This window comes from Chlorocebus sabaeus, chromosome 29, assembly GCF_047675955.1.
Source record: "Chlorocebus sabaeus isolate Y175 chromosome 29, mChlSab1.0.hap1, whole genome shotgun sequence".
Lineage (NCBI taxonomy): Eukaryota > Metazoa > Chordata > Mammalia > Primates > Cercopithecidae > Chlorocebus > Chlorocebus sabaeus.
Window position 1 is genome coordinate 21,316,551 of NC_132932.1, and position 27,942 is coordinate 21,344,492.

General features: G+C 47.9%; 2 protein-coding genes across 10 annotated transcripts; one reads left to right on the plus strand and one right to left on the minus strand.

Moving 5' to 3' along the window:
- The first annotated feature begins 143 nt into the window (after positions 1–143).
- LOC119620316 (putative SCAN domain-containing protein SCAND2P) lies at positions 144–25,529 on the plus strand. Of its 9 annotated transcripts, none has more exons than XM_073013070.1 (7): positions 161–1,162; positions 1,774–2,335; positions 4,133–4,980; positions 7,276–7,341; positions 8,287–8,409; positions 11,310–11,417; positions 15,692–16,022. In XM_073013070.1, the coding sequence occupies exon 2, from the start codon at positions 1,897–1,899 to the stop codon at positions 2,326–2,328; it is 432 nt and encodes a 143-aa protein (XP_072869171.1). In that variant the 5' UTR covers positions 161–1,162; positions 1,774–1,896; the 3' UTR covers positions 2,329–2,335; positions 4,133–4,980; positions 7,276–7,341; positions 8,287–8,409; positions 11,310–11,417; positions 15,692–16,022. The 9 variants fall into 9 exon arrangements, with proteins under 9 accessions (XP_072869176.1, XP_072869177.1, XP_072869175.1 ...); XM_073013068.1 differs by lacking the exon at positions 15,692–16,022 and adding an exon at positions 12,077–14,422; XM_073013075.1 differs by lacking the exons at positions 1,774–2,335; positions 11,310–11,417; positions 15,692–16,022 and adding exons at positions 19,534–19,590; positions 24,750–25,527 and having other exon boundaries at positions 144–1,162; positions 4,133–4,457; positions 7,274–7,341; positions 8,329–8,409.
- Positions 15,987–27,275, minus strand: WDR73 (WD repeat domain 73). The gene is made up of 8 exons (XM_007990279.3): positions 27,182–27,275; positions 26,517–26,584; positions 25,565–25,653; positions 21,405–21,493; positions 20,770–20,834; positions 19,067–19,231; positions 18,354–18,719; positions 15,987–16,605 (listed from the first exon to the last, which is right to left on the minus strand). Exons 1-8 carry the CDS (start codon positions 27,220–27,222, stop codon positions 16,370–16,372), a joined length of 1,119 nt encoding a protein of 372 aa, XP_007988470.3. The 5' UTR covers positions 27,223–27,275; the 3' UTR covers positions 15,987–16,369.
- Between the last annotated feature and the right edge of the window lie 667 nt (positions 27,276–27,942).

Genomic DNA, 27,942 nt, shown 5'->3' on the forward strand with positions numbered 1-27,942 from the left:
AAGGGCCGGGCGCGGGGTCTCACGCCTGTAATTCCAGCACTTTGGGAGGCCAAGGCGGGTGGGTCACGAGGTCAGGAGCTTAAGACCAGCCCGGCCAAAACAGTGCAACCCCATCTCTACTAAAAACACAAAAGCCGGGAGTGGTGGCGGGCGCCTTGTAATCCCAGCTACTCAAGAGGCTGAGGCAGAGAATTGCTTGAACCCGGGAGGCGGAGGTTGCAGCGAGCCGAGATCGCGCCACTGCACTCTAGCCTGGGCGACAGAGCGAGACTCCGTCTCAAAAAATAAAAAACAAAACAAAACAAAAAACTTTGTAAAGAGCCCTCTCGCTCATTACCACCAGGGCCGCGCAGGGCGAGAGGTCTCCACTGCCCCTGGAAGGCAGGACCCAGACCCTCCCCAGCTGCTCGAGTTGTGGCTGCGGTTCGCGACTCCGCCCCACTTATCCGGCTTGTAGAAAAGTCCCACCTATCATCAATGATTCGTCTGAAACGAATAGGCGCCTGAGGTATCCTCACATTTTATTGGTTAATGCTGCTGTTTGTCTTCGGACGGCGGCCTCTGAGAAATGTAGTTCCGGAGAACACGGAGTGTTTCCGCTTCCGCTGCTCGGTGGTTATCCCAATAGCCGTGTTTAGGGCCCGTACTCGGGCTTCTAGTGTCGTGTGGGAACGTTGCGTCCCCGCGGAGAACATGTCACGGGGGCCGAGTCGTCCGTATTCTTAGGGCCTCGGCGGGCGGGAGTAGCTCTCACCTCGGGCCTGGGCCTCGAGCCAGGGTCCAGCGGCCTCCAGCCCTGGCCCCGAGTCCCCGCGATCTGACCCGGAGGCAGCATACGCCCCTTGTGCTGGTGGCGCCCTATTCCCGCTGCCCGCTGAGCCTGGAGGGACGACGCTGGCCCTGTAGCCGCCGAGGCGCCCCTGGCCGCGGGGCCCACGTTTGCCCTATAAAGATTGCAGAGAAAGTCGCCCGCGGAGCAGAGTAACCTTCCAGTGTAAGCCACCCAGTCTGCAGTCGAAGGATTGAGCCACTGTTCATTTGCCTGCCTTAAACCAGCTACGTGACCTTGAACAAGTCCCTTGAGGTCTCTAAGCCATGATTGCCTCAGCTCTTAAGGGAGTTCAAGCCAGAGTATCTCTTAACTCTCCAACTCTACCATCCCGTGAGTCTATTTTTATTATCCTTTCTCTTAAAGCTTGCAACCTTAACCAGGGTAAATGTCCCTGTCTGGGCTAGAATTAGGATGCCAGCGCTGAGAAATCCTGAACGGTGCGCCCAAGGCTGAGAATCCAGCCGGAGGCGAGGGTAGTTGAGCGGTTGGAGTATTTGAATCTCTGACATTTAGAGACGGCTCCACCCCGAAGCTGCTCTTCAAGGTGCGACTACCTGTGTGAGTCTGACTGGTACTAGACATTTGCTATGCAACACCCTGTAGTTCTGAAGACCAGTGGCTTGGGAGGGTGGGCAGTTTATTGTCGCATATATAATCTCCGTCAGCCCACCCACATTCGTCAGTGGATAATTGGCGTTTTCTCAGCTTTAAATTAATTGCTATGCAAACACAGCTTCAAGCTCCTCTACTTTTCAACCAGATCACTAGCCCTTGACTCCTCTTATCAAACTTGGGGAACTGCCACCCCACCAGTGACTCCACAGGCACCAGGGCATGCAGCAGGGCGGGGACAGGAAGACTCTCTTCACCTCAAGCCTGCTGGGCTAACACTTGAGATTTTTACTAGAGTTCACTTTGTAATGTATGTCTCTTGACTCTAGAATTTCAAGAGAAGTTCCATTTAGTGGCTTCTAAGTGGGAGTTCTGAGATGGTTTCCCAGTGAGGTGATAGAAGATGTTTGAGCTTCAGAGTGCAGTTGCAAGGCTCTTCTCTGACCTGAACAATGGCTGTAGCTGTGGACCAACAAATCCAGACTCCTTCAGTACAAGATCTCCAAACAGTTAAACTGGAAGAAGATTCCCACTGGGAGCAGGAAATTTCCCTTCAAGGGAATTACTCTGGACCGGAGACATCCTGCCAGAGCTTTTGGCATTTCCATTACCAAGAAGCATCAGGACTCCGAGAGGCCCTCCTCCAGCTCCAGAAGCTCTGTTGTCAGTGGCTAAGGCTAGAGAAGTGTACAAAAGAGCAGATCCTGGAGTTGCTGTTCCTAGAACAGTTCCTGACTGTCCTTCCCCAGGAGATCCAGATCTGGGTCCCACAGCAGCATCCAGAGAGTGGAGAGGAGGCAGTGGCCCTGGTGAAAGACTTGCAGAAAGAACCTGGAAGACAGAGGCTGGAGGTGAAATATAAAAACATAGTTCTGAGCAGTTAAAATAGAGGTATGTGAGAGACAGAGCTGCCTTGGGTTGCTAGCAGTGTGGGCGATGTGTAGTACTTCACTATTTGTGTTAAACTGGAATTTGCTTATTTCGTGGCCATGGTAGCTGCAACTTTCCTTCCAAGTTGAGTCTGACTCTTCAGAGAATGCACAACACTGGCTGCTCTGAGTGTCCGTCCCTGCCATTAAATAAGAAAATTGCTTAAAATGGCATGAGCCTCACTCTGATCAAGGAGGAGCACATATGACAGGGATCTCTTTTTGGAGAACAGCTCTCATTCTGCAGCAGCCAGCTAGAGGCAAGCAGCTTCAGTGGCCTTTATCGACAGTATTGAGCCTATTGCAAAACACCTGAATTATCCTATGTTTTTTTGCCTAGGGGTTGGCAAGGCAGGTAGGAGCAGTCCCCAGAGAGCTGGGTGGCCAGGATGCGGTGGTCCATGGCTTTATCTCCATAAAGCCTTCCACATGTCCACCCTCTTTACTGCTGTTGCAGGCTTTTGCATAAGACTGGCTTTTTCCTCTGCTTTTTTTTTTTTTTGGAGATGGAGTCTCGCTCTGTCACCCAGGCTGGAGTGCAATGGTGTGATCTCGGGTCACTGCAACCTCCACCTCCTGGGTTCACACCATTCTCCTGCCACAGCCTCCCAAGTAGTTGGGACTACAGGCGCCCACCACCACGCCCGGCTAATTTTTGTATTTTTGTAGAGACAGGGTTTCACTATATTGGCCAGGCTGGCCTCAAACTCCTGACCTTGTGATCCACCCGCCTTGGCCTCCCAAAGTGTTGGGATTACAGGCATGAGCCACTACGCCCAGCCTTTCCTCTGGTTTTTTTATGTTTGGGATGTTTAAGTTTTAGTCCCTACAGAATTTTGACCACTTCTACCCCTTGAGGAGGGACAGGATGTGCTCTCAAAGGAGAAGGAGCCCTCAGGATCAGTACTGAGTTCTCTAAACATCTGTCCGAAGCAAGCACAGACAGAACTGCCTGTTTCAGGCAATAGTGAAGAAGTTCACAGCCAGAACCCGAGGAACAGTTGAAGCACAGCCCCAAAGTAGAACTCCAGCCCGTCCACAAGGGTGGTAAGAAGTAGCAGTGTTGGCCGGGCGCGGTGGCTCAAGCCTGTAATCCCAGCACTTTGAGAGGCCGAGACGGGTGGATCACGAGGTCAGGAGATCGAGACCATCCTGGCTAACACGGTGAAACCCCGTCTCTACTAAAAAAAATACAAAAAACTAGCCGGGCGAGGTGGCGGGCGCCTGTAGTCCCAGCTACTCGGGAGGCTGAGGCAGGAGAATGGCGTGAACCCGGGAGGCGGAGCTTGCAGTGAGCCGAGATCCGGTCACTGCACTCCAGCCCGGGCGACAGAGCAAGACTCCGTCTCAAAAAAAAAAAAAAAAAAAAAAAGTAGCAGTGTTGGCCCACGTGCGCCGCACGCCCTGATCGCAGCGGGGCCATGGTGTGTACGCGCAGAATGCGTGGAGCGAGCTGCGCTTGCTTGCCCTGCACTCCTCCACAGCCTGGGCCCGACCGCCTGGGACGCTGAGGCGGCCGAGGGGACCAGTCTTGCACACCCCAGGCCCGCGCGCCCAAGCCCAGGTTGCGGTTCGCCGCACAGGCCGCGTTCTCTCAACCCACGGCGGCGATGAGACGCTGAGGCGGCCGCCGGCGCTGCGCAGGAGCCTAGGACTCGGAAGCGGCTGGGCCGAGGGGGGCTGGGTGCCGGCCTCCCTGAGACAAGGGAAGCAGGTACATGGCGCAGTAACGGCCCCTATCTCTCTCCCCGCTCCCCAGCCTCGGACGAGGCCGTCGGGCCGCCACCTCTCCTGCTCAGCTGCCTTCGCCATGACCAGTGACAGCGGCGGGCCCGCGAGCCGAGCGAGTGAGACTGGCAGTACTGCGAGCTGTGGGGGAAGATGGAGAACCTGCTGCTCTACAGCCGCCCTTCCTACTGCTGCAAGGAGCACCAGCCTCAGGACTGGAAGAAGTACAAGTTCGTGTGCCAGGGCAGCGAGGGTGTCCTCGGTCACGGAGGCAAAGCCTAGTTTGCTGACATTGAACCCAACTTTGATAGACTGCTGTTTTTCTGGTCTGACTGCCGCAGACCTCATGAAGTACAACAAGATACGCAATAACTGGTATTTTGATGCACATGAGAAAGCACGAGCTAAAGTAAAATATCTAACAGGTGAAAAAGGTGTGAGGTTTGAACTCAATAAACCTTCAGATTCAGTCAGTAAAGACGTCTTATAGAGCCTTTGATCCAGCAATACCCCACTTCACCTACAATAATTGTTGACGCTATTTGTTAATTTGTGAATACGAATAAATGGGATAAAGAAAAATAGACAACCAGTTCGCATTTTAATAAGGAAACAAACAACTTTGTGTGTTGCATCAAACAGAAGGTTTTGACTGCTGTGGCTTTGTACTGCATGATCAACTTAGAATCTGTGATTGCTTACAGGAAGAAGATAGGCTACTAATTGAAAATGTTTTTACCTCTGGATATGAAATAAGTGCCCTGTGTACAATTTTTTTCATTCTTATATTTTGCCAGATCTGTTACCTAGCTGAGTTAATTTCATCTCTCCTTTTTTTTTTATATCAAGTTCGAATTGGGATCATTTTTCTATGATTAGGTATAATTTATCAAAACTGAATTGATAAAAAAATTACAGTATTCCTCAAAATAACATCGATCTATTTTTGTAAACCTCTTTGTACTATTAAATTTTGCCCTAAAAGACCTCTTAATAATGATTGTTGCCAGTGACTGATTATTAATTTTATTTTACTTAAGAAAAGGAGCACTTTAATTACAACTGAAAAATCAGATTGTTTTGTAGTCCTTCCTATCTTACACTAATTTGAACTCTTAAAGATTACTGCTTGTTTTTTTTGTTTTGTTTTGTTTTGTTTGAGACAGAGTTTTGCTCTGTCGCCCAGGCTGGAGTGCAGTGGCGGGATCTCAGCTCACTGCAAGCTCCGCCTCCCGGGTTTACGCCATTCTCCTGCCTCAGCCTCCCGAGTAGCTGGGACTACCGGCGCCCGCCACCTCGCCCGGCTACTTTTTTGTATTTTTTTTTTAGTAGAGACAGGGGTTTCACCGTGTTAGCCAGGATGGTCTGGATCTCCTGACCTCGTGATCCGCCCGTTCGGCCTCTCAAAGTGCTGGGATTACAGGCTTGAGCCACCGCGCTCGGCCTACTGCTTGTTTTGACTTTGTCAGTAATGAAACCCAATTGTAAAACGGTCACCATTTACTACCAATAACTTTTAGTTAATGTCTTACAAGGAAAAAGACACAATAAGAGGAGTTAATTTTTTTTTTTTTTTTTCAGAGTCTTGCTCTGTTACCCAGGCTGGAGTGCAGTGGTGCATTCTTGGCTCACTACAACCCCTGCCTCCCAGGTTCAAGCAATCCTCCACCTCAGCCTCACAACTAGCTGGGGCTGTAGGCGCACACCACCATGCCTGGCTAATTTTTGTATTTTTAGTAGAGATTGGGTTTCGCCATGTTGCCTAGGCTGGGGTTTAAGTTAAATTTTTTTAAAAACTAAAGTGACTGGCACTAAGTGAACTTGAGATTATCCTCAGCTTCAGGTTCCTAAGATAAGGGCTTTCTTAAGCTTTCAGATAATGTATCCTCTAGGTGTAGACAATAATGCCCCATTACTAAGTCTTTTCCTTTGCTTCTCCTTAAATTGATTATACTTCCAAATTTGCTGTTATGTTTTTTCCTAATACTGTGATTTATTTGATCTATAGACAAGAACCTCATCTCTATTGAAGAGCATCAAGGGGAGATTATGTACGCATTGAAACCGAAGTGTGTTGTTACCAACTTAATGTGCAGTAACTCCTCAGATATCTGTTAAGGCATTTCCCAGATGTGATGCCAGCCTTCTTACCTGTACTGAAAGATGTTTAGCTTAGAAGAAAAAAAAAGTCCAAAATCAGGTTAAAAAAAAACAAGTAGTAGTAGCAGCGTGGGGAGGAAGGAAGTACCCTTCTGTGGGGAGGGCATAGAAGTACTCTCTGAGTGCAGAAAGTGGGGTAGAAGGTACAGCTCCCTTCTACTTGGAAGATTGGTATGTGGAGCTCAGGCTGACTGCATGAATCTCTGAGATCCTAAATGGGCACCTCCAAAGTGAAGAAGGACCTCGGTTGGCATGTTTTGTAAAACAACATAGGGGAGCCTGCGGCACATTTCCTTATGTGAGTCAGAGATTACTGGTCCCAATAGGTTACAGTTGGAGACAGATTTTAGGTCTGGTTGGTGGGAAGGGCAAAAGGGTAGGGCTAAACTAAGGTTCAGTAATCCTTAAAACAGTTAAGTGTCCCCAAACCAATTTAGATGACTCAGGTGTTTATCAAAACTGAAAAACAAGGCCAGTTGTGGTGGCTCGTGCTTGTAATTCCAGTACTTTGGAAGCCGAGGTGGGTGGATTGCTTGAGCCCAGGAGTTCGAGATGAACCTGGGCAATATGGTGAAACTCCGTCTGCTCTGAAAATACAAAAAAAAAAAAAAATTAGCTGGGCATGGTGGCAGGCACCTGTAGTCCCAGCTACTCAGGAAGGCTGAAGTGGGAGGATCACCTGAGCCTAGGAGGTTGAAGCCAAGATCGTGCCACTGCACTCCAGCCTGGGTGACAAATGGAGGCCCTGTCTCAAAAAAAACACAAAAAACAAAAAACCTGAAAAACAAAATCATAAAACCCTGACAGTCAGTACCTAGATGGATATGGAGAGGAAGACCTAAAACTTGCATCTTAGAAATGTTTCATTTTGGTTTTTCACCAACCTTCCTTTGATAGGACAAAGCAGATACTAAGAGGAGGAGGAAAGGCTGTTCTGTGTCTGAACCCAGTTGGGCTAGTCCCCAGTAGGAGCCGAGAGCCATGTACTCTAATGCCGCCTTTTTCTTCCCCCAGCCAAAGTGTGTTGTTACCACTGATCTTCTGGCTCAGAATTCCTGCAGAGAAGAGCAGGGTGGCGAGGTGAGTCAGCCATTTCTCTTATACAGGTCACATTTTCTCTCTCTTTTTTTTAAAATAGAAATATAACTCTTGAGGCGCAGCTCAGTTTTCTCCTTTTGAGAAAACTATTAAGTCATTTGTCTTTACAGATTATATATTTTTTAATTTTTCTCTATAGTTTTAATTATACTTTTAAGTTTTGGGGTACATGTGCAGAATGTGCAGGTTTGTTACGTAGGTATATACGTGTCATGGTGGTTTGCTGCACCCATCAACCCATCGTCTACATTAGGTATTTCTTCTAATGCTCTCCCTCCCCTAGCCCCCAACCCCCTTCAGGTCACCTTTTACTACCAGAGTGGGGCTCCTGCAACCAACTAAAGCCGCTCAGAAATTCCGAAAGAATTTTACCCAGCAGGGAGGCCCAGTAACTTTAAAATTTAGGCTCCAAAATTTCATCAGCCTGCAAAAGTTTGCCCAAATCTCCTTACCCATATGAGGCCAGTGCCACGGCTGTGGTAATGAGGGATTATATTAAAATTATTCTTTTCTTTGACCCTGAAATCATTAGATTCTAGTGATGTGCTTGTTTGCCTTAAAGATACTCATTACTTCATTCTGTGTCGGGATATTGCTCACATGGCATGCAGTATTGTGTAGTGGAGGAAAAAAAACAAAAACCAAAAGCTTCAGAGTCCAACAGCCTTGAGTTGAATTCCCAGCCACACCCTGGACTCGCTGTGTAACTCTGGGCAAGTCTGAGAAGCTTCTGGCTCAGTGTATAGGTGTTTAATAAATGTCAGCTTGTTTCTTTTCTCTCTCTCCTCCTGCCCCCTTTATTGCATTTAAGAGCTAAAATAATCACTGTTTTGTTTCTTCTGTTTTGTCACTTGCCCTGACTCAGGCATTAGAGAGGCATTTTGTTCCGAGGCCATGTGTTTGAGAGGGAGTGTTATGTTTCCTCAGGAGTTAGCCACACCTGGTGATTCGGCTGTATATATCTCCTAGGAGCATGGAGGGATCCAGAATCTGGACAGAAGAACCACCTAGAAATAACTCAGCAGAATTCTGAAAATGAGGTCATACTGGGTAAGAATGCCTTTTTTTTTTTTTTCCCATAGTCAAAGTTAGCTATAGAGTTTCTGTACTCCAGACGTTTTTCAGGTTGAATTTTTTTTTCTTTTCCCCTATGTCTGTTCTTATTTATTTTTTTTAAACTTTTATTTCAGTAGTTTTTGGGGAACAAGTGATGTTTGAGTACGTGGAAAAGTTCAGTGGTGACTTCTGAGATTTTGGTGCACCCATCACCCAAGGGTAGTCTTTTTTATCCATCAAGTCTGTACCCAATGTGTAGTCTTTTTTTTTTTCTTTTTGTTTGAGACTGAGTCGCACTCCATCACCCAGGCTGGAGTGGAGTGGTACAATCTTGGCTCACTGCAATGTCTGCCTCCCGGGTTCAAGTGATTCTCCTGCTTCAGCCTCCCGAGTAGCTGGGATTACAGAGATGTGCCACCACGCCCAGCTAATTTTTGTATTTTTTTTAGTAGAGATGGGGTTTCACCATGTTGGCCAGGCTGGTCTTGAACTCCTGATCTTAAGTGATCTGCCTGCCTCAGCCTCTCAAAGTGCGGGGATTACAGGCCTGAGCCACCGCGGGACCCCAATGTGCAGTCTTTTATCCCTCAGTCTGTACCCAGTGTGTAGTCTTCTTTCCCTCATCCCCTTGCTCCCACCCTTTCCCCCTGGGTTGAATGTTTCAAATCTATTTTTTCTTAAATCTTACTCAAAAGAAAGCCAATACCATAGTCAGTTTCACCAAGGATGAGTTTCTTGACCCAGAAAGGAAAGCTCATTTTAGGGAGATGGTCAGTTTAGGTATGTGTCTGAATTTTATTTAAGATAGGTGAACACAGATATATAGTTGCGCATTTGGGCCTGAATTTTTTTTCTAATTGTTCTTTTCACTGAGCTTTCCCAAGAACCCCCTCAGACTTAAAAAAAAAAAAATTACTATCAGCTGGGCCGGTGGTTCATGCCTGTAATCCCAGCACTTTGGGAGGCTGAGGCAGGCGGATCACCTAAGATCAGGAGTTCAAGACCAGCCTGGCCAACATGGTGAAACCCTGTCTCTACTAAAAATACAAAAATTAGCCAGGCATGACATCGCGTACCTGTAATCCCAGCTACTCGAGAGGCTGAGGCTGGAGAATTGCTTGAATCCAGGAGACGGAGGTTGCAGTGAGCCGAGATTGTGCATTGCACCCCAGCTTGGGTGTCACAGCGAGACTCTATCTCAAAAAAAAAAAAAATGACTCTCTCTTCTCCCTGGCACATAAAATGGTTGGAATTAGATTTACCAAACGATTACCTCTCCCTTTTGTGTGCCTGCAAACAGATTTTCCAATCCATAGGCCCAAAATGAACTCCCACATGGAGTAGGAGGAAAACCCACAGAGTCTAGATCTTCACATTCTGGAGAAACCCATCACATCTCCCTTTTGTGTGCCTGCAAACAGATTTTCCAATCCATAGGCCCAAAGTGAACTCCCACATGGAGTAGGAGGAAAACCCGCAGAGTCTACATCTTCACATTCTGGAGAAAAGGAGAATATGAAAGACTGCTCAGTGGCTGGGGTGAGAGTCAAGTCTGGCCAGGTGCTAATCTGGAGAAAGCCAAGACCTGGAGCTAGCTGGAGTGGCAGGCCCTGGAGGATGAGAAGGTGGCAAAAGTACACTGGGGATACAAGGAAACCAAGATTTTTCTGGGAATTCTCAGAGGCCTGGATCCATGAAAAACTCCACATCGGCCATTGAAACCACCAGGTGTACCAGATTATGGCTGAGCAGCTACAAGAGCATGGCTTCATGTGAACCCTGGAGCAATGTTGCTATCGGTTCAAAAACCTCCTGACCAACTACTGCAAAGCCAGGAGCACCTACACACCAGTGCCTTCTATGATGAGATGGATGCCCTGATGAGTCTTTGGGCACTTGCTAACACCTTTGATGCCTTAGAGGTGGTAGGAGGCCGCCTTCAGGATTGAGAGGATTCCAAAGGGAACCAGGGCATAGCACTAGAAGATGTGGTGGGATGGTAATGAAGTAGTGGAGTCTCAAGAAGAATCCTGGAGCCTTGGTACCCAGGCCTTGAGGTAGAATCCCAGTGGCAACTCTCCCCCACAGTGGACCTCAGAGCAGTGGGAGCAATGCAGTCCTGTGGGAAGCATTCAGGCTCAGAATCAGGAGATGTGATTATTGTCCTGGCTCTGCTATGACTAATTTAGGTCTGGAATGGCCTCATTGGGGGAAAAATTGGTGGCAACTTTAAGGGAATACTGTTTATATCCTGTCCTCAAATATTGCTTGACTCAACCCTCTACTGAACCAGTAGTCCAGGGTGGCTCACAAAGACCACTTTGAGGCTCTTGCTCTGCCTATAACCAAGGAGTCACCCTTCCTGCCTTTAGTAACAACATTACAGGAACAGAGGAGAGAAAGGTAGGAGTTAAAAGTTCCAGTCATTTGTTTCCATCTAAAGTGTCCTATAAGCCAGGCATGGTGGCGCATGCCTGTAGTCCCAGCTGCTCGGGAGGCTGGGGCAGGAGAATCACTTGAGCCTGGGAGTTGGAGGCTGCAGTGAGCTGTGATCATGCCACTGCATTCCAGCCTGGGCAACAGAGTGAGACCCAGACTCAGTTGAAAAATAATAATGTTATTATTAAAATAATTTAAAATAAAGTGTTCCATGGATGTGAACACTGCATAGATTATATACAACAGTCTGCCATTTAAAAGGCTTGTTGTTCTTGGGCAACCTCGTTAAACACCCTTAGCCTCCATTTTCTCATCTGGACAGTGGACATATGATGGTTTCTACCTCCTTGGGCTATTATGAGGATCCTGACACAGTATTAGCACTTGGCAAATGTTAGTTTTCATTATTATCATTATAATTATGATGATGTCCCCTCCTGCTTTTCCTTGAGCAGGACTTCCAGTTCCCCAGCCAGATGGGGTCACAAGGCTGCAGAAAAGTGAAGAGCTTTGGAATGAAGTTCTCCGGGACTTCAAGGAGATTCAGAAAACGTCCAGCGCAGGTGGGAAATGAGTAGGAGCTAGCATTCCACCAACAAAGTCAGCCCTGGGATTCTAAACTCGGACACGCCAGCACTGGGCAAGGGCTGAGAGGGGAACCAGGTGCTCAGTGCTCCCAGTTTACTGTTCTGTGGTGTGGAAAGCACAGGAGTTGGGAAAAGAACAGAGAAGTAGGTGGCACCCAGGAAAGCCTGTTCCCCTAAGTTTGAACTTTAATTACCTTGAAAAAAGGTATAACTGAATTATGAGTGTTTATGATTTTATCTTTAAATTTCTGTTTCTGGTTTTTTTTTTTTTTTTTGAGACGGAGTCTCACTCTGTCACCCAGGCTGGAGTGCAGTGGCACCATCTTGGTTCACTGCAGCCTTTACCTCCCAGGTTCAAGCAATTCTCCTGCCTCACCCTCCCGAGTAGCGGGGATTATAGGTGTGCCACCACCATGCCTGTCTAATTTTTGTATTTTTAGTAGAGACAGGGTTTCACCATGTTGGCCAGGCTGGTCTTGCACTACTAACCTCAGGTGATCCACCCGCCTTGGCCCCCACAAAGTGCTGGGATTACAGGTCTAAGCCACTGTGCCTGGTCTATCTTTAAATTTCTATTTGAATTTATTTAGGTTTTTTTAATAAAAATCTTTTTCTTTTTCTTTTCTGTTTTTTAGAGACAGGGGCTCACCATGTTGCCCAGGCTGATCTCGAAGTCCTCCTGGACTCAAGTCATCCTCCCACCGCAGCCTCCCAAAGTACTGGGATTACAGGCATGAACCACCATGCTTGACCTGAATTTTAACTACAATTAATTATCACTTAGCCTGGTTAATAGAAAAAATAAACATGGAAAACCCCAAACTAAAACTAGAGTCAACCTTAGATTATTAGAGGGATGAATTTCTCATGCTTAAGATGACCTTCCCCTCCCTGGTGGGGCTGTCATTTTGTTGGAATTTAAGGGATCTGATAAATCTGGGTACTTTGAATGTGGGTAAGGCTTCAGTGATCATTCTAACCTTACAGCACACTAGAGAATCCACACTGTGGAGAAGCCCTACAAATGTGGAGAGTGCTGGAAGAGCTTTACCCAGAGCTCAAGCCTCATTACGCACCAGAGAACCCATACAGGAGAGAAACCTCATAAGTGTAGTGAGTGTAGAAAAAGTTTCATCAGTAGCTCACATCTCAGTGTACACTGGAGAATGCACACTGGTGAGAAACCCTTCCAGTGCCCAGAGTGTGCAAAAAAGTTCAGAAAGAGCTCCACCCCCACCAGCCATCAAAGGATCCACACAGGAGAGAAACCCTATCTGGAATGTGGGAAAGGTTTCAGTGACCACTCAAACCTCATTACCCACCTATGAATTCACACTGGAGACCCTGTAAATGCGGGGAATGTGGGAAAAGCTTTAATCAGAGCTCAAGTCTCATTATACAGCAGCAAATTCACACAGGAGAAAACCCCTGGCTGGGTGTGGTGGCTCACACCTGTAATCCCAGCACTTCGGGAGGCCAAGGTGGGTGAATTGCAAGGTCAGGAGATTAACACCATTCTGACCAACATGGTGAAACCCCGTCTCTACCAAAAATACAAAAATTAGCCAGACATGGTGGTGTGTGCCTGTAATTACAGCTACTTGGGAGGCTGAGGCAGGAGAATTGCTTGAACCAGGAAGTCGTAGGTTATAGTGAGCCGAGATCGTACCACTGCATCCCAACCTGGTGACAGAGCAAGACTCCATCTCAAAAAAAAAAAAAAAAAAAAAAAAACCCTATGAATGTAGTGAATGTGGGAGGTGATTCAACAATAGTTCACATTTTAGTGCACATCAGAGAACCCACATGGGAGACTCTAAATGTTCCCTAAATGTAGAAGAAATGTTTTTAAAGCATTGAGGCTGAAAACAGTAGGAAATCCATCCCAAGAAAGGGTTTGTCTTGCCCTTGATTCTCTACCACATCACTCACATGAGATAAAGAGAAAATTAAGATTTCAGTCTGACAGACTTTTCTTTCTCTCACTAAACACTCACTTGGCTTATGAAATAGCAGTCAGGGTTTTCTTATTTGTGCTGTTGAGACAAGTCAGTTTCCAGAGTCTTCAGAGACTAGTTCTGAATTTGATTATATCACCATCTCAGTGAGTCTTCACTGTGATTCTGTGCCTTAACTTTCAGTTTGGCAATGGGGTGAGATTCTTGTCTCTGAGACCCTCCCTCAAGGACAGAGGCGGCTCTGCACTACTGCACTGATGACGTTAATGATGGTTGGGTCAGCTGTGGGCTGTTTGTTCTAAGCACGTGGCAGCTAGACATGGGTTTATTAACTAAAGGAAATTATAAAGGTCTTCTATTGTTCTCTGAGAGGACTGGGGCTCAGAACATGTCTACATTTCCCCAAATGCCTTTTCTTAGGATTGACTTGGCATCAATTGAGAGGAAAGCATTCTATATACTTAATCCTTTGGAGGAAGGGAAAGAATAGTTCCAACACTAGAGGTTGGCTTTTTAACCATAACTTACTCCTCCTCTCAATGTATTGGGTTGAACCTTACAAGATTGCTGTTTTGGTCTACAAAACCAGCAATTTTACAATTCAATCTAAGTAGAATTTGTGTGGCAGGATTGCTTTAAATGCGCAACAGCGCTTGCAGTAGAGCCTTACAGCTCATACTGTATCCTAAAAATGTGAGACTGGGTCTAGAAGGTTGTGAGCCAGAATAATGAAGTACATAAAGCCTTTTCTGTATATGTCCAGAGCAGTAACTAGGAACCATGGCATTAAGAAGTGTCCTAGTTGGAGAGCTTACCTTTCTATCACCTTCTTCAAGCGCACTAGTTCCTGTCTATGCTCAGGTGTCCTCAGGGCTGGGGTCTCCAGATCCTGGGGAAGAGTCTTATGTGTAGGCCAACGGGTTCCTGTGGATTTGAGCCTCTCTTTAAGAGCCGAACAGAGACCCTGGAAGGACTCATGTACAGAACAAATGGGATTTAGAAATAAATGGAACACAGTTTCTACCTCTGAAAATGGTTCTTTTTGTGTGTTTAAACTAAAATATTTTCCCACAACTTTCTAGAATTGCAAAACAAAGCACAATTTACACATACTATGAGTATACCAATTAGATTCATGAAATATGATTAAGTCATGAGTCGTGTTTTTGGAAAAGAGAAGAACTTACCCAAATATCTGTCAAAAGTCACTGATGGGCTGTGGCATGACATTCTTTTTTTCTTTTTTTTTTTTTTTTGAGAGGGAGTCTGGCTCTGTGGCCCAGGCTGGAGTGCAGTGGCCGGATCTCAGCTCACTGCAAGCTCCGCCTCCCGGGTTTACGCCATTCTCCTGCCTCAGCCTCCCGAGTAGCTGGGACTACAGGCGCCCGCCACCTCGCCTGGCTAGTTTTTTTGTATTTTTTAGTAGAGACGGGGTTTCACCATGTTAGCCAGGCTGGTCTTGATCTCCTGACCTCATGATCCGCCCGTCTCGGCCTCCCAAAGTGCTGGGATTACAGGCTTGAGCCACCGCACCCGGCCTCTTTTCTTTAAGAATTACCTTTGGTCGGGCACGGTGGCTCACACCTGTTATCCTAGCACTTTGGGAGGCCAAGGTGGGTGGATTGCCTGAGCTCAAGAGTTTGAGACCAGCCTCGGCAACACGGTGAAACCCTGTCTCTACTAAAATACAAAAGAAATTAGCTGGGTGTGGCAGTGTGCACCTGTAGTCCCAGCTATTTGGGAGGCTAAGGCAGGAGAATTGCTTGAACCCAGGAGGTGGAGGTTGCAGTGAGCCGAGATCACGCCACTGCACGCAAGCCTGGGCGACAGAGCAAGACTCCATTTCTACAAAAAAAAAAAAGAAGAATTCAACCACCTTAGGAAGCCTCTCATTTATGTATTTCTAGCATGTAGTTAGTGTTGCGCATAGGAAGGGCTTAATAGATGCTGACAGAGTGAACAACTTATTTATCACCTATTGTGTGTGTATGTGACAGGGTCTCACTCTGTTGCCCAGGCTGGAATACAGTGGCATGATCACAGCTCACTGCAAACTCCACCTGCCAGGCTCAGGCAATCCTCCCACCTCAGCCTCTTGAGTAGCTGGGACTACAGGCTCACACCACCACACCCAGCTAATTTTTCTATTTTTAGTAGAGACAGGGTTTCACCATGTTGCTCAGTCTGGTCTCGAACTCTTGGACTCAAGTAATCCACCTTTCTTGGCTGCCTACATTGCTGGGATTACAGGCATGAGTCACCATGCCCAGCCAATTTTTTTTTTTTTTTAAGGGACGGGATCTTGCTATGTTGCCCAGGCTGGTCTCAAACTCCTCAGCTCAAGCAGTCTGCCCACCTCAGCCTCCAAAAGTGCTGGGATTACAGGTACGAGCCACCATGTCCAGCACACTTTAATATTCACTATGGGCCCTCAAAAGGAAATGTTCGTGGGGCCACCAAAAGCAAATGTCCCTTGAACCTAGTCACTTGGGGGGACAAGTGTGGGAAAGTGCACCTGTGTACCCATGAGAACCACTCAAGACGAGCAGAAATCTTGTTTTGCTATTTCCTTAATTGCTACTAGGGCTGGGATTTTTTTATGTTTATTGGCCCCTCTACATTTTTTTCTTTAAAAAAATTCACAAAGCATGTTTGTTAGCTCTTTCGATTCTCCCTATACTAGTGTGAAGACAGGGACAAAACACTGCCATTTTACAGTCCCAGATGTAACAGTAGCTGCCAAGTAGTTACGCCATGCATTTCTTCTAACCTTCACAATATCACTACGAGGTAGTTCTTACTATCCTCATTTTACAGATAAGGAACCTGAGGCTAAGTGACGCTGGTGTACTTGCCCAAGGCCACACAGCTGGTAACAGGGACTGGCAGTCACTTGAGTCCTACATCAGTAGCCTTGCTACTACAGCAGCTCCTCCCCTTTCTAGAGGCCTGGATGGAAAGATGCTGGTGTCAGCAAGGGGCACAAAGGTCCACCCAATCCCACACATGCAAAGAGGCATCATTTGTTGCTGATAACAAAGTCCTTGGTCTGCAGGGGTGCCAGGTGTGGGTGGTGACCAAAGGAGCACGGTCCGTCCCATTTCCATCTAGGAAGACGTGACCTCTGTGAGTGAAGAGAGGTTCTACTTGGCTCTGCATTCCATTCCAAGATGTGGCATCATAGACCTGGACTGTACCATCAAAACCTGAGAATATAGAAAAGAGGCTTGACAATGAATCCCTAATTTTATTTTAAAATAATTTTCTTTCTTTTTTTAATAGAGATGGGGGTTTCACCACGTTGACCAGGCTGGTCTTGAACTCCTGGCCTCAAACAATCCTCCCATCTCAGCCTCCCAAGGTGCTGGGATTACAGGCATGAGCCACTGCACCCAGCCCCTAAAACTTTTAATAATTCGCTCTGTGGTACCAAAACAGGCTATTGGATGAGGAATCAAGGCACTTAAAGGCTAACCATGGGCAAGTAGCATCTGTCCTCAGTGTTGGCAGCTGATGACTCCCTGGGGCATGTAACCATGAGCATCGTTGTGCACCTGTTACGCATGAGGCTTGAAGGCTAATTCTGGACAAGTATTACCTCTTTTAATCCTCAGAACTGTATGACACAGATACTGTTATTTTCCCCAGGAAACTGAGGCTTAAGAGACTTCTTCAAACCTTTGCAAGTTGCCCCAGATTCCAATCCCCTACCTCTGGGTCCCTCTCAGCAGATGGCCTTGTCTCCTACTCAGTGGGGGAAACAGAAGCCTTTGGAGAGAAATACCCTCACATCCCTGCACAATCTAGCTGCACGCACACTCATCCCATCCTGCCATCTTCCTGTTACTGAAGAGCCAGCCCCTCTACCTGAGCTTCGCTTTTCTATTCTTTCTGGGTCCTGGCATTTCTAATCATCCTTTCTTGCTCTCAATGATTTTTTTCAACCCCCACCTGTCTCAACAGATCCTTCCTGTTGGCTTTTAGATACCCACATTAAGTACCCAAGCAACTAGATGCCACCAGACCAGACCCAGGAGCCTGCTGACCTAACTGGCTTACTACTTTTTTTTTTTTTTTTGAGGCAGAGTGTTGCTCTGTCGCCAGTCTGGAGCACAGTGGCGTGATCTCAGCTGACTGCAACCTCCGACTCCCGGGTTCAAGTGATTCCCCTGCCTCAGCCTCCCGAGTAGCTGGCGAGTAGCTGGGACTACAGGTGTGCACCATCACACCTGGCTATTTTTTTTTATTTTAGTAGAGACAGGGTTTCACCATGTTGGCCAGGATGGTCTTGATCTCCTGACCTTGTGATCCACCCGCCTCGACCTCCCAAAGTGCTGGGATTATAGGCATGAGCCACCACGCCTGGCCAGCTTGCTACATTTCAAAAGGTAAGTAGGCTGAGAAGTACCCTTGAGGTCCTGTCCCCGCTTCTCTTTTTTTTTTTTTTCTTTTTGGGACAGAGTATCTCTCTGTCACCCAGGCTGGAGTGCCGTGGCGCAATCTCAGCTCACTGCAAGCTCCGCCTCCCGGGTGCACACCATTCTCCTGCCTCAGCCTCCCGAGTAGCTGGGAATACAGGCGCCCGCCACCGTGCCCGGCTAATTTTTTGTATTTTTAGTAGAGACAGGGTTTCACCATGTTAGCCACTGTCCCCTCTTCTTTCTGACCCAGCCCTATGTCTGTCTCAGTGTCTTACTGTCTGCAGGCCCCTCCACCAACCTAAGACCTGAATTCCTGCTAGGCTAGGAAAGGCCTGTTGCCAGTGTGTGGAAGTTTAGTAGCCAGTGGGGGAAAAGGCCTGCCACTGAAGAACCTGGAGAGTTCGAATTTCTCTGTGAGCAACTTTAACTTCTGGAGTCAGGTTTATCATGTTGCTGGAGGCTCCTTCCTGAGCACGCAACACTCCCCTGAAAGAAAGAGATCAGATAACAGACAAAATCCTGCTCGGCAGTACCTGAGATGGCCAAGCAATTCTTCAGGCTTGGGGCCCAAGTCACTCGTAGCAGCTCTGGGTTAGGGCTAGGTATGGATACTGGGCACTGGACTGAGCTCACAGGATGGCAGAGATCCCGGGGGTCAAGAAGACAAAGACGCCCATCTGAGCCAAGGCTGGCAATGCTGGGCCCAGGGCCCTGGCCCCTGCTCCCAACTTCGGCACACCATCTCTCTCCAACAGACCCAGGGCCAGGGCTGCGATTCTCCAACGGTGCCCACTTCTGGCGGGTGTCAACAAGCCCCAGCCGGCCCGAAGCACAGCAGAAGGCAAAGGTGTCTGCATCTAGGACCTGCAGGCTACTCAGCTCCTCACTGTCACTGACATCTGGAAGACCAAGAGCAAAGGAGACAAGCAGCTGAAGGCAGATGGGTCTGGCAATCTGGCAGGGCTGGCTGGTCACAGGTCCCTTTCCACCAGTCCCAGGCAGAATAAATCACATCTCCCTTCCCACTCATCTTGCCATTGTCTGCTTGGCTGGTTGGGTGCTGGTCCCTGGGACTGCCTAATCCTGCCCCAGCATGGGAGCCTTTTGAGGCCAGGGCTCACCTCTTATTCACCGTGTATCCCCAACACCTGGCACACAGGGCTGAACTCAGTTTCCATAGTGGCTGAGTTGGGCTGGGGGGTGATGCTGGCTGGAGCAGCCAGCAAAGGGCAAAGTACCACAATACCTGAGGTGTACGTGGTCTTCCGGGATTCCAGATCAACGACCTGCAGACTGCAGAGTCTCGCCCCATGGAGGACTCTAGGTGCCATCAAGGTGAAGACAGCCACCCTAGGCCAGAGACTCTCCTCTTTCTCATGCACACCAATGGTGCTGACAGCTTTAATGACATCTAGGGGAAAACGAAAAGAGGCTAAAATCCAGAACTTTAATGAAGGTTTGAAACATGACAGGCCAGCCAGCTGTCATCCCCTGAACATTTAGAAGGTCAAGAAAGAAAAGGAGCTGCCGGTTGGCAAGAGATGATGTTGAGACATAACCACTCTGACTTATGTTTACATTTTTGAAACCATCAGAAGAAACATTTCAATTTCTTTATTATCTGTCTTATAAACTGTTTTTTGCAAATAGAAGATAATGCCATCTGAAAACCCAAAAAGCAATTCTGGCTTTTTATATTTTTGTGGAGAACAGGTAGAAGAAAAGGAATGAACACGCTGCTGATGTCACACCTTCAGCGACAAGTAACAGGTACAGAATTCATGAACTGATATTATTTCTTCAAAAACATGTTCCATGACCTCGAGTGACTTGCTAAAGCCTAGCAAGTACAGGTCACGTTACAGATGTCATTGTCTTTTAAGGTGGACAAGAAAGTCCACATCTTTTTTACACTGAATGGAACATCCTTGGCTTTGAGTCAAGTTTTGTTTTGGTTCTTTTGTTTTTTTGAGACAGAGTCTCACTCTGTTGCCCAGGCTGGAGTCCAGTGGCACAATCTCAGCTTACTGCAGCCTCCACCTCTCAAGTTCAAGCAATTCTCCTGCCTCAGCCTCCCGAGTAGCTGGAATTATAGATGTGCACCCTCATGCCCAGCTAATTTTTTTGTATAGTAGAGATGGGGTTTCGCCATGTTGCTCAGGCTGGGCTCAAACTCCTGGTCAGGCGACCCACCTACCTCGGCCTCCCAAAGTGCTGGGATTACAGGCATGAGTCACCGCACCCAGCCAAGTTTTAGTTTTTATTTGGTTGTCTCCACCCGCTAGGTTAACAGGCAGGTTCTCCTCTCTGTATTCTACATCTGAGGCTTCTCTTAATATATGCTTAATGCTGCCAAAGAGGTGAGCTCACTTGAGCAGCCTTAGCTCTGCCCTTGCCACTGCCCCTGCCTAGGGACAGCAGTTCTCTGGATGAACTCAATTCTAGGAGCAGGTTACAGGAAGCTCCATTTGGGGCTTGGATGTCATGTCGTGGTTGCTAATTCATCTTGTCTGCATTAAAGTAGATACTGCACCTGGCTCTGAGTCTACTTCCTTTTTTTTTTTTTTTTTTTGGAGACAGAGTTTTGCTCTTGTTGCCCAGGCTGGAGTGCAGTGGCATGATCTCTGCTCACTGCAATCTCCACCTCCCGGGTTCAAGCGATTCTCCTGCTTCAGCCTCCCCAGTAGCTGGGATTACAGGTGCCCACTACCACGCCCGACTAATTTTTTTTATTTGTAATAGAAATGGGTTTCACCATGTTGTACAGGGTGGTCTTGAACTCCTGAACTCAAGTGATCCACCCAGCTCAGCCTCCCAAAGTGCTAGGATTACAGGCATGAGACTGTCCCTAGCCTGAGTCTACTTCTTAACTGGCTCAGATTAGGGGACAGGGGTGTATGAGTCACACTTTCCTAGAACCCCAAACCCCATCAAGTCAAATTCACTCACCACTGTCCTCTGCAACTTGCCACACCTGCAGATAACAACCTGGAAGGCCACTAGTCACCAGCAATCTATTCAGAACAAACAGAAAATCAGTCCAGACCATGGGGAGCTTATCCACACAGGTCCCTTCCCCTCTCCAGCCCACTTAGCTTGGGACTCCACTTCCCGTATCAGGAAATCTTACTGCAAGATCATCAAGGCCAACCACCCTCACTTCACAGATAAGAGGCAGGCTCAGTCCACTTTAGGGAGACTGAGCCTAAGCTTCCATGTGTCATGATGGTAACCTAGAGAGGACACCAGTATGGGGCCAAACACCACCTGACCCAGAGACTCTTAGCCTCTCCCAACTAAGCAATTATCACCCAAGAGCAACAGAAGAGCATCTTTCTGTCCCGTATCTATTCCCTGGAGCAACTCCGGTAGACCTGTTTCTTACAGTAGTCAAAGGGTTCTGGGGGGCTATGAAGCCACAGCAGTGGTTTCTTTGTATTCTAAATCTGGGCGTATCTGTGTGCACGCACTTGTGTACTCACATGTGCCCATGTGCTGAGGGGGGGGAATGGAGACGAGGAGGCAGAATACCCCTCAGGCATCCCATCCTGCGTGGATGGTCTGGATCACAGAATTGACCATACCTGGTATGTGGCACGTGCTTTAGATCAAAGATAGACCTGTCTGAAAATCCTCCATGGCACACTTTGAAATCTCTTTCTGGGAATAAGCCCTACAATACAAAGGAGTAGCCAATCAGAACCAGTTCTTCAAATGAACATTTCAGAGGAACTCTTAAGTGAGGAGTCAGGTCCCAGCCTGGCAGGAGGCCATGGAAGCCACTCAGCTGGTGATAGGGCGTTGGTGTGCTGGTATTTGGCAATGTTGGTCTCAGCTGCCTACACATACAGCTTCCTTTTTCCTTTGTACATCCAAAACCCTTCTAGCCTTTCACTAGCCCCGTTTACTACAGCACAAGCATTATACTCCAGGCCTTCCTAGAGAAGTCAGAGAAGCTTAATAGCTTCATCAAAGAAAGCAATGGACACATCCCCATTTCTCCCTCCATTCTCCTGCTGGAAACCAGGTGGATTCCTCTAACAATAAAAATTAACAATGACAACTTATCAGTGTTCACTGTGTCAGGCGCAGTGTTTAGGGTTTTATCACATTTAATTCTTACAACCTCCTATGATATAGGTACTATAATTATCCCTATTGTACAAATGACACAATTAAGGCACAAGGAGCTTCAGCCACTTTTCTAAGGTCATGCAGGTATTAAGTTGTGAATCTGAACCAAAGTCTGTCTAGCCCAAGTCCATACTGTTGGCCACTAGCCTCTACTATCTCCATGTAAGGAACGAGAGGCAAGGGAAAAGGAGGTGGCCATAGAAGAAACAAGGCAAACCTGGTGGTGAGCAGGGATGTAAATCACTTCTCACAGCGAGGCTCAGTCTGGGTGAACCCCTGACTCAAGCCTGACTGGAGATGGGGAAGATGATAGCCTCTGTAGCCTCTGGGTTTTATGAGTACAAATTTGGCTTTTTTTTTTTTTTAAACTTTTTTTTTTGAGACAGAGAGTGTCACTCTGTAGCCCAGGCTGGAGGGCAGTGGCGTGATCTCAGCTCACTGCAACCTCCGTCTCCCCAGTTTAAGCTATTCTCCTGCCTCAGCCTCCTGAGTAGCTGGGACTACAGGTGTGCACCACCACACCCATTTAATTTTTGTATTTTTAGTAGAGATGGGTTTTCGCCAAGTTGCCCAGGCTGGTCTTGAGCTCCCAACCTTAGGTGATCCGCCTACCTCAGCCTCCCAAAGTGCTGAGATTACAGGCATGAGCCACCATGCCTGGTCTTTTTTAACTTTTTAAATTTTGTAAAGAGACAGACTTGCCATGTTGTCCAGGCTGGACTTGAACTCCTGGTATCAAGCAGTCTGCCGCCTCAGCTTCAAAAAGTGCTGGGATTATAGGCGTGAGCCACCATGTCAATCTACAAACTTGGCATTTTTCCTGAGCTTTCTCTCTTGAGATTCTAATTCAGTATGTTTGGGAAGTATGCTAGGAATATGCATTTTAGCCAGCACTCCTAATGGCCCTGGTAGGGTGGTCCTCAGGCTATGATAAAAACTGGGCCACATCTGCATAGGATCTAGCCTTTCCCAGGCTGAGCAGTGTTTTTCTATGTCCTTGTCTAGCCTCTTGGCCTCTTCTGTTCTAAACAATTCGACCCAACTTCATACCATGGTGACGCCCTAAGATAAATTTATTTACTTATTTTTGTGAGACAGAGTGTCACTCTGTTACCTAGGCTGGAGTGCAGTGGCGCCATCTCAGGTTACTGCAACCTCTGCCTCCTGGGTTTAAGGGATTCTCTGGTGCCTCAGCCACCCTTGAGTAGCTGGGATTAAAGGCATATACCACCACACCCAGCTAATTTTTTTTTTCTTTTTTTTTTGAGACGGAGTCTCGCTCTGTCACCCAGGCTGGATGCAGTGGTGTGATCTTGGCTCACTGCCACCTCCACCTCCCGGGTTCAAGCGATTCTTCTGCCTCAGCCTCCCACGTAGCTGGGACTACAGGCATGCCACCACACCCAGCTAATTTTTGTATTATTAGTAGAGATGGGGTTTCACCATATTGGCCAGGCTGGTCTCAAACTCCTGACCTCATGATCCGCCCGCCTCAGCCTCCCAAAGTGTTGGGATTACAGGCGTGAGCCATGCGCCTGGCCGAATTTTTTTTATTTTTAATAGAGATGGCGTTTCACCATGTTGGCCAGGCTGGTCTTGAACTTCTGGCCTCAAGTGATCTGCCCACCTCAGTCTCCTGCTCCCAAAGTGCTGGGATTACAGGCATGAGTCACCACACTCGGATTGTTTCTTATTTCATTAAATAATTTAAAAACAAAACAAAAAAGGCCAGGTGCAGTGGTTCACACCTGCAATCCCAGCACTTTGGGAGGCAGGAGGATTGCTTGAGCTCAGGAGTTTGAGACCAGCCTGGGTAACTTGGCAAGACTCTGTCTCTACCAAAAAATACAAAAGCTAACCTGGTGTGGTGGCACATGCCTGTGGTCCCAACTACTTGGGATCCTGAAGTGGGAGGATGGCTTGAGCCCAGGAGGCAGACGTTGCAGTGAGCTGAGATCACGCCACTGCACTACAGCCTAGGTGACAGAGTGAGATCCTGTCTCAAAAAAAAAAAAAAAAAAAAGAAATGTGGGGCCAGAAGTAATGGCTCATGCCAGTAATCCCAGCACTTTGGGAGGCCGAGGCAGGTGGATCACTTGAAGCCAGGTGTTCCAGACCAGCCTGGCCAACATTGCGAGACCTCATCTCTACAAAAAAATTTAACAATTCGCCAAGCATGGTGGTGCATGCCTCTAGTCCCAGCTACTCGGGAGGCTGAGGCAGGAGGATCACTTGAGCATGGGAGGTTGAGGCTGTAGTGAGCCAGGATCGCACCACTGCACTCCCGCCTGGGTGACAGAGCAAGCCCTTGTCTCAAACAAAAAGGAATTCAGGAGCAAACACTCCAATTCCTGCCCCTATGTGGCCCTACAAGGTCATCTGCCTGTATACCTCACTCCTCCCTTGTCCTCTGATGACTAATAGCATCCCCTGGACTCCTGATCTATCCTCATCTTCTATTCCTGGAAGCAGGAGCATGTTCCCTGTGATATTCCCTCATTTTCACCCTCTCCCTCTTCGAGGGTTACTTTCCCACAACTTGTAACTCTGCTCAAGCCTCTGTGTTTAGGAAACCTTCCCTCAGATCTGTGTTTCCAACTAGTTGCTGCTTTAGCTTCTTCCCTCCCTACATTTCCTGACTCTGCTTCCTCTTCATTTTTAGTCTTTGGGCCTAACCACCACCAGCAAAAATCCTGTAGCAGAGGTCACCAAGAGCTTCCCAATTGCCAGTCTTATGAATGAACTCTTCAATTCCTCATCTGAATGATTTTTGTTTTGTTTTGTTTTTGAGATAGAGTCTTGCTCTGCTGCCCAGGCTGGAGTGCAATGGCACGATCTCAGCTCACTACAACCTCCGCCTCCCAGGTTCAAGCGATTCTCCTGCCTCAGCCTCTTGAGTAGCTGTGATTACAGGCGCACACCACCACACCTGGCTAATTTTTGTATTTTTAGTAGAGATGGGGTTTCACCATGTTGGTCAGGGTGGTCCCGAACTCCTGACCTTGTGATTCGCCCAACTTCGGCCTCCCAAAGTGCTGGGATTACAGGCGTGAGCCACTGTGCCTGGCCTTCAATTCCTCATCTGAATGATTTTATTGGAATTCTAGACAGCTACTAACTCTTTTCTTCTTGAGAAGTTCTCTTCTCTTGGCTTCAGAAACATTGACCTTTTCTGAGATTCCCCTACCTCAGAGGCTATTCTTTCTTAGTATTCTTTGGGGCTTCATCTTCCTGTACTCATCCCTTAAATGTGTTCCCTGAGTTTCTGTCCTCACCATATTCTCCTCACTCCTTACATACCACACATTCACTAGGTGACTTTAACCACTCTGAGCACTTCAACTGCCCTCTATATCCTTAATCGCTCCCTAAATCTATTTCTGATAAAGTATAACCCACCTCTTCCTCTGATAGCCCTCTGTAAACCACGAGACATTCTACAGCATTGATCTCTGTGCATATCTGCCTCCCTCTAGTAGACTAAAAGGGCAGGCCTAGCGCTTGCTGTCTTTCCAGTATCCAGGACAATACCTGGTAGATAACAGGAGCACCACAAATATTTAATAAATAAATAAAAGTCGACATACTCAGCATTTATATTTCAAGTTACCTTGTTTTCCTTTACAGAAAGTCTGAGCGGTAATTTCAGATGAAGAATTTCATTCTTTTTCAGGCTTTCATAGCCAGCAACAAAGACTCCTGGAAAAAGAAGCAGAAGTAGCTGTGACAAATTGTTAGAAAGATTGCAGACCATGGATAGGTCTATAAACTCCACCCAATCCCCCAAAGTAAGGATAAATTCCTTCAGTGTGCAGCCTTGTATGGAGGAATTGAGTATCTGGTTTTCTTTTTTTTCAGACAAGGTCTCACCAGGTCAGCCAGGCTGGAGTGCAGTGGTCTGATCACAGCTCACTGCAGCCTCAACCTCCCAGGCTCAAGTGATCCTCCCATCACAGCCTTCAGAGTAGCTGACATTATAGGCGTGGGCCACCATGCTCGGCTAATTTTTGTAATTTTTGTAGAGACAGGGTTTCCTTGCTCAGGTTGGTCTCAAACTCCTGGCCCGCTGCCGCTGCCTCAGCCTCCCGAAGTGCCCACCCTGAAGATTTTTTTTTTTTTTTAGACAGTCTCACTGTTAGCCACACTGGAATGCAGTGTCATGATCTTGGCTCACTGCAACCTCCACCTCCTGGGTTCAAGTGACTCTCCTGCCTCAGCCTCCCCAGTAGCTGGTGGTGCACATGTGTGCACCACCTCGCCCAGCTAATTTTTGTATTTTTAGTAGAGACGGGGTTTCACCATGTTGGCCAGACTGGTCTCAAACTCCTGACCTCAGGTGATCTGCCCACCTCGGCCTCCCAAAGTGCTGGGATTACAGGCGTGAACCACTGCTCCCGGTCAAAGATCTTAATAAAAGGAATATTAGTGCTGATGGGGCATCAGATTGCTACAAGTGACTCTCAGGTGCCCAGAAGAGTGGGTTGGGTCCCTCTAGGCTTAGCTCCTGAAACCCAGCTCAGGAGTGAAATTCCCTCTCCTTCAGGGCCAGGAAGGTATACCACCTTTGTCATCAATCCATTCAAGGACTCGAGTGGCTCCTGAGAGGTCGAATGCATAGAAATCCTGGTACCTGCACAAAAGGGACATAAAATCACACGATGCACAGCACTTCACAGCTCAGATAACTCCAAGATGGCAGCCGCATGGTTCAGTGGCCCAAGCTCTGGAGTCAGGAAGACGTGGGACCGAGTTTGCTTCGCATTTTACTCCCTGTTTCTGGGGCCAGGCCAGTCTGTTTATGTCCCTGAGCCTCTGTCCTCGTGTGTGGACCTCCCAGGGTACCCAGATTTCCCAAGGTTGACATGAGGAATCAATGAGGTCATCTGTGTTCTGAGCTGAACTCAGAACTGAACTCCCAAGGTTGACATGAAAATCAATGAGGTCATTTGTGTTCTGAGCTGAACTCAGAGGCTGGCGCAAACTAACTGGGCACTGCTTCTTCACAAGCCCGGCTCTTACTAGTAATCTCACAACACGCGCACGCAGGAAGGAGCCATTTCCTAAAGACGGGGGCCTAGGCCCAGGCGGAGTCCTCCGCCGCCGCGAGCCCGGAGGCCACAGCTGGCCCACTGTGCACCAGGATCTCCAACGTGCCTCCACCTGCACCCATCCGCCCGCCAGGCCAGATTCGGGCCCAGCTCCCGTCTCCCAGCCCCGCATGATTTACAAGCGCAAGGATTCCACCAGCCAGTCCTCCTCAGGATCCATGGCAACGGCCGCTTCCGGCGTCTCACTTCCGCCTCAGAGCCTTCGGGGCCGCGCGGCTCTCGCGACATGTGGGCAGGGCCTCCCGTTAAGGGCGGGGTCAAGAGGCAGAGCTGCGCCCCAGCCTGGGTGGGTTACGGGTTTTCTTTGCGAAAGCTACGGGAAAGTGACCTGAAATCGGGACTTCCCGGCTGTCAGCTCCGAGCAGGCCTTGAGGACCAAATGATCGCCCGTTTTAAGGCCGGGTGTTTGCAGCCCAAGAGAGGGGCAATCAATGCTCCAAGGCCAGAAATAATACAGGACCGCCCGGTTAAATTCGAATTTCAGAAAAACGGTGAATAATTTTTTTCCTACGAGTATGTTCATGCAATATTTGGTACATTTTATTAGATAAAATTAATGTTTATCTGAAATTCGAATTTAACTGGGTGTCCAGTATTTTTATTTGCTAACGCTGGCAACCCTACTGACGGCCAGAGAAGAGAGTAGGCGGCCGGCAGGGTCTGGATCCCAACTCGGCGCTCCGCTCCAAGCCCGGCGGGAGGATTGAGTCAAGCCCGGCAGTGTAGTGTCTGCAGCCCCCTTTTACTAGCAAAGAAACTAGTGACACTTGCCTGCGGCAGTGGGTGGCAGAGGTGAGAGTAGAACCCGGCGCCTGGCACGAAACCTGGCATACAACAGGCGTTATTTGCTTGCTGAATGAGTGGAGGAGTAGGAGTCCAA

Excerpts from the sequence above, each read along its gene's own strand:
- LOC119620316 (XM_073013071.1), top strand. The coding sequence starts at position 1,897 with ATGGCTGTAGCTGTGGACCAACAAATCCAGACTCCTTCAGTACAAGAT.
- WDR73 (XM_007990279.3), bottom strand. The coding sequence starts at position 27,222 with ATGGATCCTGAGGAGGACTGGCTGGTGGAATCCTTGCGCTT. Across the intron at positions 21,494-25,564 it reads TTTCTGTAAAGGAAAACAAG|GGCTTATTCCCAGAAAGAGA; the intron begins GTAACTTGAAAT and ends TTTGTATTGTAG. Across the intron at positions 19,232-20,769 it reads GCAAGTTGCAGAGGACAGTG|ATGTCATTAAAGCTGTCAGC; the intron begins GTGAGTGAATTT and ends GTTTTCCCCTAG.